This window comes from Pseudorasbora parva, chromosome 3 (genome assembly GCF_024679245.1).
Source record: "Pseudorasbora parva isolate DD20220531a chromosome 3, ASM2467924v1, whole genome shotgun sequence".
Classification (NCBI taxonomy): Eukaryota; Metazoa; Chordata; class Actinopteri; order Cypriniformes; family Gobionidae; genus Pseudorasbora; species Pseudorasbora parva.
The window spans coordinates 62,110,708-62,122,717 of NC_090174.1; the positions used below are offsets into that span (position 1 = coordinate 62,110,708).

At 40.0% G+C, this 12,010-nt stretch overlaps 1 protein-coding gene across 1 annotated transcript; it reads right to left on the reverse strand.

The window, feature by feature from the left end:
- Nucleotides 1-583: 583 nt before the first annotated feature.
- Nucleotides 584-6,646, reverse strand: LOC137071669 (cytosolic phospholipase A2 gamma-like). The gene is made up of 12 exons (XM_067439851.1): nt 5,629-6,646; nt 5,346-5,457; nt 5,105-5,247; nt 4,793-4,994; nt 4,228-4,330; nt 3,933-4,073; nt 3,469-3,581; nt 2,658-2,739; nt 1,610-1,687; nt 1,379-1,533; nt 823-988; nt 584-738 (listed from the first exon to the last, which is right to left on the reverse strand). Exons 1-12 carry the CDS (start codon nt 5,652-5,654, stop codon nt 584-586), a joined length of 1,476 nt encoding a protein of 491 aa, XP_067295952.1. The 5' UTR covers nt 5,655-6,646.
- Between the last annotated feature and the right edge of the window lie 5,364 nt (nt 6,647-12,010).

Here is a 12,010-nt window from a genome sequence, read left to right on the forward strand (position 1 = left end):
CCTAGCGATTGAACAAAACTGTAACCTCTAGATAGTATTTGTACAGTTCTTGTCAATTAATGTCTCTATTTGGGGAGATGCCTGAATCAGCTGTGTGTGTGTGTGTGTGTGTGTGTGTGTGTGTGTGTGTGTGTGTGTGTGTGTGTGTGTGTGTGTGTATGAGAGAGAGAGAGCGAGAGAGAGAGGTTTTATATATTAGAATTATGTAGCTAATAAAAGTCCCTTGTGTGTGGCGTCAAATGACCAGGACAAAACAGTATTTTTAGAGAAGAGTTTAATTAAATGGAACAGAAGCAAATTAATACAATATTTTAATATGCAGTCATGGTTCTAATCCAATCTGAGTTATTATTGTTGATTTGATTATTAATGAGCAGCTAGTTATTGCTTAATGAAATTCAAGCATGAAGGAAGCATGCAGAAATTGTGAAGCACAAACACGACTAACCTCTAACACACGCATCATATTTTAATAATGCTGATTAATCCCGATTGATGATTAAGACAAAAGCACAAAAAAATGAAACATTATTTATCATAAAATGACTCATATTATTTAATTTAGTCGTGCCATTGCCTGGAATCATTTAGTCTTAACGGCCTCACGGATCGCCTCCAGCAGTTTTTCTCTGTTGTTTGTGATGTTTTTTCCAGCGACGTTCACAAGATCAGTGATCCTCTTAGCGTTGTAAGGTAGTTGAAAAGTGGTATATTTGTACCTCCAGTCCTCAATTTTATCTGAAGAAACATTAACTGCTTTAAATCAGAATACAGTTGATATATTTCCGTTTTATTCAGGACTACTGTAAGATCATAACTTGCCTCCACAGTTGACCTCATTAAAGAGAGGGATGTGGATCACGGTTGGAGCGTTTTGGCCTTTGAACACATAGAAGTCCTTCGGTTTGTCTGAGTGTCCATCGGGAATCTTGACCTCAGGGAAAGGGATTTTTGTTTTCTTGCACATCTCTGCAGCTTTCTTCACTGTCTGCGGTAGAAAAGCATCACATTATTGTTTGATTGAAAGGGTTAGACTGTAAGTAGTTATTCAGTGAAATCATCGGGATGAGAACTACTCTCTGGGATAAATGGAAATGCTAATGGTTAGCACTCTTTAGGAATCATAATATGGTTAAAATTATAACCAATGAGGGTTTAAATACACAATAATACACACTGTAATCAAAGGAACTACGAACAGGAGAGGAACTATTAAATAATCATGGACACTAACAATCTCAGAATCTCCGGCAAAACTTAAAGAGACCGTTACAGATATTTGTACAGGTTCAAAACAGCATGAAAGAGAATAAATCATTTCTAGGGGATTTATTCATTTAAATTACTACTATAATTAAATTGTTTATGCGTATAATACCGTGAAAGGATCACCGTCACTGAAATCCAGTGAGATGATGAGGTCAACTTTTCTCTCTTCTCTCAGCACTGAGAAGTAGGGTGAGTTGAGCAACAGTCCAGCGTCTATATAGTCTCTCGTCTCACTTTTCTGAAGAGTGGAGGGCACTCTCTCATCTGAGAGATCAGCATTATTATATTAATCATAATGAATTCCCAGTTAGCACCTGTCCATTTGAGTTTCTGTTCTCACCTGTCATTTTATAGAGGAAGTTATACTTCCTGCCCCAGATCCACTGAGCCATGAATTTCACCATACTCTTCAAAATATCTGTGAAATATACAGTAGTTCTTAAATTCATTAAATGGTTCTGATATAGTTTTATATTCTGTATATGTTTTTAGTTGACTATCTTTGGGGAAAACGTTATAGTTTCTTCAGCTTCACTTCAGCTTACATTGTAGCATAGTCTTTTGTAAATAGCCTCCAGTGAGCTCTGTAAAAACAAGGGAATGTGCAGATTGAGTGTATCTTAGTTGTGTTAATTAGAGTTTTTGTTATATAGCCGTATTTGTGATTACATCAGTTAGCTTGTAGTATTAATTATGTTGTTTAAGGGCATGTTCAAACTTGGCATGTTTGGTTTGATTAAAGGTTTTTACATTCAAAAACATCATAATGAATAAGTAATAGGCTATTTTCTACCCTGGTTTTGAGCCCCTCATGGAACGGTTGGTTTTGATGGGTGTGCCACACTGAAAACTTGGAAGTAAACACCCATGGCTAGTATAAGCTCTCGAATCTTGCTATCTTCAGTATGCTTATTTCATATTATTTATGTTACATTTCTTGCAGGAGTCGGTGGGCGGGGCTACAGAATTATGTGGCGATTCACACACAAAAGATCGAGCTTTTTCTGGGCCTGGTGTCAATGAAAGCTTGTGACAGTACCAGTATCACCGGCGGCCGTGCTCATTTTAATTTTAGTTTGAAATTAGAATTGTCACAACTGTACAGTACAATGATAAATTCCCTTAAATAGGCGCTTTTACATTTCGCATCTATACCCGCACATAAAACTGTTTTGGATGTTCGGTAAGGTTGTCATAAAAGGTTGTGGAAATATCTCTATGCCTTTAGTTTCGATGATAAAAATGCCAATGTAAACGCTAAGCAGACTAGGAACTAAATGTTTCTTGTTCCGGACCAAACATACTGAACTACAAGTGTGAACACACCCTAAATGTTGCTGAAACGCCATTAAAGATTCATTTTCTAGTACACTTTAGAAAAATCTTACCGTTCAGTTTTGTGTTGATAAATTTATCAAGATCAGATGGATCTTTGTCAATCAAAACAGAGAGCTCCATCTCCACAAGTTCCTTGAGCAGATAGAAACATCCGTCTACAAGAAAGGAGGCTGGAAGAAAATGTGTGTTTTCTTCTGAAGAAAAAACACCCATTGAACAAACATGAACACAATGCAAAATGTCTTCAATGCAAGTGGTTTCCATTCCCAAATTTATGACATTCAGATATCAGGTGTTTTCAGGCGATTATTATATAGCTCACTTTTATTTTTCATCATTCATGAGTTCACACTTGCAAATAAGTCAGATAGAGTATGCATATTTGACGTGCTGTCCGAGGAGAAGGCTTCGAGCTTGGTATTTGGCCCACATTTAGAGTACTCCCTACATAGTCCTTGCTGTGGCAGGAACAAGCCAAGAATGAGGATTTGAGCGGGTGGAGGGATGCTGAAAACTGTTGAGAAATGTTGGTGGGTCGACTGTGTGTGTGTGTGTATAGAGTTCCTCTCATGCTGATTGGATAGATGTGATAATTGCTGATGACAAGTTGTTTTGGATAGATCATTTGAACTTTCTCCTCCTGAACTTTGTTAATAAAGCATCATTTAAAGAGTTTAACTTGTTCATCAGCAGGTATAAACAGATCATTAGACACAAAAGATTAAACAACTTGTCAGCTAAAAAAGTAATAAGAAATTCTTTACCTTTCCCCTTTTCTGGTTTATGTAGGCATATTATTTTTTTAAAGGAATCTGAAGGGGAAATCAAATGTAATTTAATTTCACATGATAATGAAATGACTGTCAGTTTTAGGCAGAACTGAATCCTCAGAATAAATGAAGTTGCACCTTGTATTTTTTTCCAGATGAATTCACGGTTTTCGTCTCCATCAGCTACAGCGCTGCCACATAGAGCTGCAGAAAACACATTTAAGTGTAACCAAATAAACCAAGATATATCATTAAAATAAGATGAGTAATACAAACAGTCTGATTTAGGCTCTTATTTATAAGCAAAACGTATCTTTCCTTTAAATCTCTGTGTATGAGAAGGTTTATGTTGAAAACAGCACCTCATGTGTTGGTGAAATTGCTAATTGTAATGTTTATAATTCTGTTTTGACAGAACTGATCTCCAGATCAATCCCAGAAACTACTGATCTATTTATTCTCTGATTCAGTTCTATATAAAGTTAACAATAGAGAATCTGTAGAATTAAGTTGATATTATAAATGTGAATTAACTCTCCTCACAGAGTTTGTTACCTTGCAGGTACAGCATGTCCATTTCAGGCTGCTTCTTGATCTTACAGCCATTGTCAAACTGACTGCCAAAGCTGGAGGTTTCCACAAACGCTCCAATGAGGGAATAACCTGCTTCATATGGAGTGAACTCAAACCAGGGGTCTGCAGACAGAAACACATCCATAAAACAGCTGATACTAACACATTCTCTCTCTCTCTCTCTCTCTCTCTCTCTCTCTCTCTCTCTCTCTCTCTCTCTCTCTCTCTCTCTCTCTCTCTCTCTCTCACACACACACACACACACACACACACAGACCTGCATCTTTGCGCTGTTCAGACTGCTTGTCGATCGCTGTGTAGATGGGAAACGGGTCTTTACTGAGCTGGTCCCAATGATCTGTGAGTGTGTCCTCGTCTATCTGAAGACAAAAGTGTATTTTTACAGCTGTTGATTATCATTTTAGTGTTGGAGAGACCTGGGACAATTACTTCAGTCACAAACAAGCTCAAGTAAAAAACACTTGTTAGGGACTGTTTTTCTTCACGGAAGCTTTCCGTTTAATGAGCTAATGAAATATTTTAAATCAACATTTTCTGTCCAATTGTTTAATTGAATTATATTAATTATTTAATTACATTTATTCATAAACTGCCATGTTCTCGCATTTACACGGCTTTGATCCGCTGATGTTGATGTGTACCATAATGACTAATAATTATGAGGAAGTTTCTCAATATAATGACTTAGAAAATCATATGTTTAGCCAAGTGTGGCATATATATATATACACTTTTATCAGTCTTTAAAATATTAACACTTTTTAAAGAATGATTTGAGCAGCTCATTAAGATCATTGAGGGTTGTGGGATGTGATACAGACCTCTTTCACACAATCCGTGATGACCATTGCTGCCCAGAAATCAGTGAAAGTGAAGAAGTCTTTCTTTTCGTAAAATGTATACATTTTACAAAATCTTTCTGCCCAGTTGACTCCAGGACAGCTGAGTCTGTTGATGATCTTGTCTTTCACTGTCTCTAGTTTGGTAGACCAGTTTTGTTCCTCATATAAGGAGGCCATGCACCTTCAGAGGAACAACATATGCTCTCATTTATGACATTCACCCCGTGTGTGTGTGTGTGTGTGTGTGTGTGTGTGTGTGTGTGTGTGTGTGTGTGTGTGTGTTGTTTGTACCAGGTGGATCCAGAGATACCACTCAGATAAAGGATGCAGTCCAGAAGACCTGTTTTCTGGAGCTGAACCAGGGATCCCAGCAAACCCACCATGGCTCTTTCTCCTCCTCCAGAACCCAGTAATGCAATGTTTGGCACCTCATTCTGAAGCAAAGATTGATTCAGCAAACATTTGATGTTCATCAGATACAACTTCTTGTGTAAATAACCAGACAGATAGCTATTAACTTAAGATGTTTTACCTCACTTAAATGTATCTTAAGTTTTTCCAAACTTTGCTGGATTTCTTTTTTCCTTTTGGCTACGAACTTCCCCTCCTCGTTATTCAGAGAGTGTCCGATTCTCACCTCAACTCTGCAGAGATAGACACACACCAGTGCAGAATAACATCACATACTGCTATGATACAGTTTGTAGAGATTAAAAGTGATGCAGTTCAGTTCTTATTTATAATAAAGTGCACAGCTTCCATCATAGGAGTCAGAATTACATGCAGTATTAGATATTGGAGGCATAAACAATTACCTTTCCTGGGATTTGGATGCACTCATCTATAAAACAATTGAGTCAACATTGTTCTTAATTTTAAAAATCTTAATTTTTTCAAAAATCATTTAATCATTTAACTCAAATGTCAATTATTGAGCCACAGTTTTTTTTAAACGCAAGATGGTAACTTTAAAAATACTCACTGTTCTTGTATAATCTTGTAAAATCTTGAGACTTCACTGATAGCAACACAGCCGCCGTCGACTCTCAGATCGAACAGAAGAGGCTCTTTTATAGGACTCTGAAGGTCTAGATATTCATGTGAAAGTGGAGGAACCTGAACTCCAGATAACGGTAAAAGTTTTCCATGTAATTTCCTTGGGGTGAATGTGGGTGTGGAGCGTGGGGTGTACATACCTAAATACATAAAAAAACCTGATAAGTGTTTGAACTATATCGAGGTGTGAACAGATAGATTTCAAATCACAAACCCAATAAAATTGAATAGACATATCAAACTAAAAATATTGATTTGATTACATTTTTCACAATTGCTAAGACACTAAATCCCAACTAAATTCTCAATAGTCTAAACCAATTTGTCGAATAAATCACACTTTCTGTAAAACATAAACAAATTCAGGTAGCTAGACACTTTTCTGCAAAACTCTACACACATTCTCACTTATTAAAACACATTTTACACTGATACATTTGTGTCGCAAAACACTAAACACAAGAGGCAAAAGTTAAATACAACTAAAGCAAAGTTGTCATTGTTTACACTCAAAATTGTGATGATCTGTAGTGCTTATATTTTTGCCTCATGTAAGTATGATCAGAAAGCATTGCTTGATTTTGAGTACAGGTGTAATGTTTTGAAGCAATTGTTTGACTTTGCCAGAAATGTCAGGAGTTTTGTGAGTTTAGTTTGAAAATGTGGATTTGTGTTTAATGTTCAACAAATGTGTTAACAATGGGTTTTTGCCCTATGAATGGAAAAATAAATCTTCAATCATTGAATCAATGAACTTTATAGATCTTGCATCGCAGTTCCATCTGGTCAAAGAATTTCATGAACATCAAGCATTTGTTTGCATGATTCATGCATTGTGGGGTAAAAGCTGTGAATGCTGGATCCATCCTTGTGCCTCCAACTTCTCCACAGACCTCTTCCATCACTTGAAGAAGACTTGCTTGGTTGTAAGGGTTGTGATCATATACAAACCCGATTCCAAAAAAGTTGGGACACTGTACAAATTGTGAATAAAAACAGGATGCCATGATGTGGAAGCTTCAAATTCAATATTTTAGTCTGAATACAAAATAGATAGCATATCAAATGAAAACTGAGAAAATGTATCATTTTATGGGGAAAATAAGTTGATTTTAAATTTCATGGCATCAACACATCTCAAAAAAGTTGGGACAAGGCCATGTTTACCACTGTGTGTCATCCCCTCTTCTTTTTATAACAGTCTGCAAACGTTTGGGAACTGAGGAGACAAGTTGCTCAAGTTTAAGAATAGGAATGTTGTCCCATTCCTGTCTAATACAGGCTTCTAGTTGCTCAACTGTCTTAGGTCTTCTTTATCGCATCTTCCTCTTTATGACGCGCCAAATGTTTTCTACGGGTGAAAGATCTGGACTGTAGGCTGGCCATTTCAGTACCCGGATCCTTCTTCTACGCAGTCATGATGTTGTAATTGATGCAGTATGTGGTCAAATAACCCCTAGGGATATTTCAAGGCTGAAAATTGCACTAGAGAACATTCTGCCTGATGACCACACAGAACACTTCAAGTTCCGAATGCTCACATGCCATCTGAAACTGGAGGAGGCCCTCTTGGTGGTGGACTCTTATATCAATTCAAGGTTTGCCTTCACAAACACTATGAGAGCTATGAATAAAATGTATGGTCAACCAATTAGCCCTGCAACGAATTGCTGAGTTGATGGATGGACCTAATTTATGCAATGGTGATGTCAAAGCCTCAGGATGTTTGGCCTGCAGGTGCACTCGCTTGTTAGTATGTTGCAGCAGCTGGGTCCCAAAGGTAGTGTAGAGCTGGAATGTGGATCACATGTGTCTCGACTCCTAAGTTAACTGCCACATGACCTCAGATCTAGTATTAAACGGTACACCTACCCTCTGCAAGTTGATATTCCAGCACTGCTGGACTTTGCTGATTGGCTGTAATATGAGCCTCAGGTACAGGAAGACAGAAGCCAATATGCTTGTCACCCAAAGCAGGACATCTCGACACGCATCAGAGAGGTGAGAAGAGAGCCTAAGCAGCCTTCTGGTACTGCATGACGTTAATGATGAAGTCAAACCACCTCAGCAGAGTACAGTTTCTTCTAGTGCAGTTTTGTATGTTGACTGGCCAACATCTGGCAGTATAATGTTGCTTAAAGTGACCACGGTTCTGATCAGGAATGGTAACAGGGTGATGGAGGCTTATGCGGTGTTGGACGATGGATCAGGGCCGACCATCATTCTGCATGATACAGTGGGAAAATTTGGACTTGTGGGGGAGCCTGAAGACCTTATGCTTCGCACAGTGACACAAGATACTCAGGTCATTCACGGGGTGGCTGTGACTTTTACCTTGTCCCCAACTGTTAAAGCCGGTAAAGCATCTTGCTGTGTTACCACTACAACAGCTGGGCAAGGTACACCCTGTGCTTCTCAATGGCTCTGATTTCCCCAACCTTATCTCATCTATACAGCCAGTCAGACTGGGGCCCCCTGGTGGTCCGGCAGCAGTGAAAAGATATCTGGGATGAACCATACAGGGTCCAACTCAAGAATTGAGCAGTCATCTTTCCCCTGATCAATGCTTCTTCACCTTGCTGTGAAAAAGCCCATCAATGACCTTTATACAAACGTGGAGAGACTGCGGCAAATGGATTTTCTGCCCTATCAGAGTGAAAAGGTGATCACCAGGTCACGCCAAGACAAAGAGTCCATTCATCATCTGCAAGAAAATACTGTAAGAGTAGATATTGAGGATGTCCATCGATATGCTACTCCTCTGCTTCGTGTCAAGCACATTCCTCGTCTCTATTCATGTAAGGAAGCTGTCTTACCACAGCTGAGGGGAACTGAGAAACGGCTTGAGAGGGACCCTGATCCGGCTGTAGCATACCAAGAGGAGCTGTCCATCTAGTGCTGGCTGTTGTCAAGCTTAGTCCGGAGCAGGTGGACAGAATAAAAGAGGCCTGGTACATTCCGCACCACATATTGCAGCATAATGGGAAGAACAGGGTATTCTTTAACTTTTCATTCTCATACCAAGGGCACAATCTGAATGAGCTCCTATTATCTGGTCCAACACTTGGTCCATCACTTCTGGCAGTCCTTCTGCGTTTCCAGGAACACTCTATTACCTTCAGTAGTGACATCCATGGCATGTTCCATCAGGTACACCATTTGCTAAAGGATAAACCACTGTTGAGATATGTCTGGAGAAAAATGCAAACACCCTGATGTCTATGAATGGCAGGTGCTGCCGTTCAGGACCACTTGCAGTCAATGTTGTGCTTCGTTTGCTTTACAGAAGCATGTTCTAGATCACAGCCAGCCTGGTGAGGACACACAGGTTTCTGTGGAGAAGTCATTCAATGTTGACAATTGCCTTCAGAGCTTTGCTTCCCCTAAAATGGCCAAGAATCTAGTTGACAAACTAACGCCTCCTAGCATCTGGTGGCTTTGAGCTATGACAGTGGGATAGCAATGACCCTTACATTATCAGCCATCTGCCAGTTGATATTCAGTCTCAGAACTCTGGCTCTGTGAAGGTCATTAAGGTGCCCAGGAATCTTGCTAATGCACGCTAATTCAAATTGACTGTTCAAATCATTTCTGAGTTATTGAATGTGTAATATTTTGTTTTTAAAATATTGTTTATCATTTTCTTACATTTTATTGGGTTATAAACAAACTGAGGCTTTTGGGTTTATCCAAAAGGGTTTATTTTATTATTTTTATTGTACAAAGTATATGAGAACTGTTTTTCAATTGAGTTGATCTGTCCAATTACATAAAATTCCAAAAAAAGAGTTGATTGCAAGCATTGTCACACATTGTATGTTGTGGATTGTTAGTATTTGAGATTTGCACACTACAAGCAAATTGTGATTTAAGAAATTCTTCAATGAATACAAGATTCCAACGAGTAAACAAGACTCTTACCTTTCACCTACCTGCTGTGTTGTCTCCCTCTCTCCAGTAGTTGCATCTTTTCTTCTGATCAATTGGCCCATATTGAACCATATGCAAGTGGGACACGTCAGACCAGACACACACACTACAACTTTGGCCAAGAGTGTGGGTGCAGCAGCGACTTGAGGTGAATAATCATTGTGATAGGCACGTGCAGTGAACCTGACAGAAATGGATGTTGTGGAACGAGAGAACGTTAATGTGAAACATGCAGTGCTTGTCAGTGGCATAACACTGACTGAATTGGATCAAGTTTTAGAGGCATACCTTTTGAGGTTTGGCTCTATACAACGCAACTTGCTAATTGATGAGCCACGCTCTGAGTTTCATCGTAATGCAGTAGTTGAGTTCTCACACAATTCTGCCATGTGCAACCTTGAACCCCACATGCCATTAACCATAGTAAGTAGTAAGCCCCACTGATCCAGACACTGTTTCGTGTGCGCACACTGAGTAGTGTTTACACCCCCACTGTCAGTAGCGCTGCCGTAGAGTACTTGGAGAAATTGCAAGCAATAGCCAGTGTAAATGTAAAATCCCTACAAGATATGCTCCAACGGGAGTAGATGTGGGTGAGTGGCATGAGAACTGATGCGTCACCTAGAGCAGACTCTGGGCTTGAGCATCGGCCTTTAGAATCAAATCTCCTGACAATCAAATCAAATCACATCTTATGTGTGAAAAGCACCCCCCAGTGATTGGAAGAGTGTAAGTCACCTTCTGTGCTGAGAACAGAACCTGAAAACCCAGTCAAGGCAAGCATAGGCGCTGTGTCGCCTCACTGTTCGAATGACCCTGATGTCATCTCTGCTGAGACAATCTCTGTGAAATTTCCCATGACTGTTGCGTATCCCCCAGGTATCTTAGAGGGTAGTGATGGAACACATCGTGAGGAAGAGTGATCCTGTGTCCCCGCACAATGCTTTATTCTGCCTGAAATCTTTCTCTGGGAGGAGCCCTCGTCCAAACAACGAGCACGATATCAACACCTGGCGGGCGAGTGTTGATTATCTGTTAAACGATCCATCCTTTCCTGAATCGCACAAGACACACAAAATTCTAGATAGCCTGTTACCACCTGCTTCAGACATTATCAAGCATGTGAACCTGAATGCCCCATCATCAGAGTGCCTCATGCTGCTAGAGTCTGTCTATGGGTCAGTGGAAGACGGAGACAAATTATTAGCCAAGTTTATAAGCACCCAGCAGAATCCTGGTGAAAAGTCGTCTGTCTACCTGCACAGACTGCACGCAATCCTGTGTACTACCATCAGACGGGGTGGTGTTGCAGAGAGTGAACGAGACCCCTGTCTGTTGAGGCAGTTCTGCTGTGGGTGCTGGGATAATCTCCTTTTGCTGAATTAGCAATTCTCATCCGCATAGCTGAGGATAAGCAAACATCAAAGGAAGACAGAATGAGGATGCATTTGGGTATGAACAAGCATCCATCAGTTTCCCTTAAACTGCGTACAGCATCACAGCAACAGTCTGCCTATTGTAGCACATCGGAGGAAGACACTGATTCCCCAGCTCTCGCTGCTCCCAATCAGAAAGCCTCTAAGCAGAAAGGTAAAGTAGAAAGTAGTTCTTGACGGGTATGTCAACATCGTTGATCTGCTGTCAGAGACCTTGGTGAAAGTAGAGCCATCGGCCTTATCTCCCTTAACTGGTGGACTGTTAGTGGCAAGTTGTCTCCATTTCTTGCCTCTGAAGCATTATGTCCAAATACCAATAGTGTTTAAGAATGAGACTGATTTAATGATTCCTCCAAGAGCCGTTCTCGCTAAAGGACATGGCGTCCAACATGTGATTGAGTTCTAGTGAACTCTATGCCTGATGTATTCAAGCTGCATGATCTGGATTATGGCCACACTGACAGAGTAAAACATTGCATCAATCTCAGTGACAATACTCCTTTCAAGCAGAGGGCTAGGCCCATCCACCCCCAAAGATGTTGATGCAGTAAGGAGACACCTCAAGGAACTACTCGACACAGGCGTCATCAGAGAATCAGAATATCCCTTTGCTTCTCCAATAATAGTAGTGAGGAAGAAGGATAATGATGTGCGTTTGTGCATCGACTTCAGGAAGTTGAATTCCCAAACCATAAAAGATGCGTATGCTCTGCCGAATTTGGAGGAAGCCTTCTCGGTTCTAACTGGCTCCAAATGGTTTTCAGTCCTCGACTTG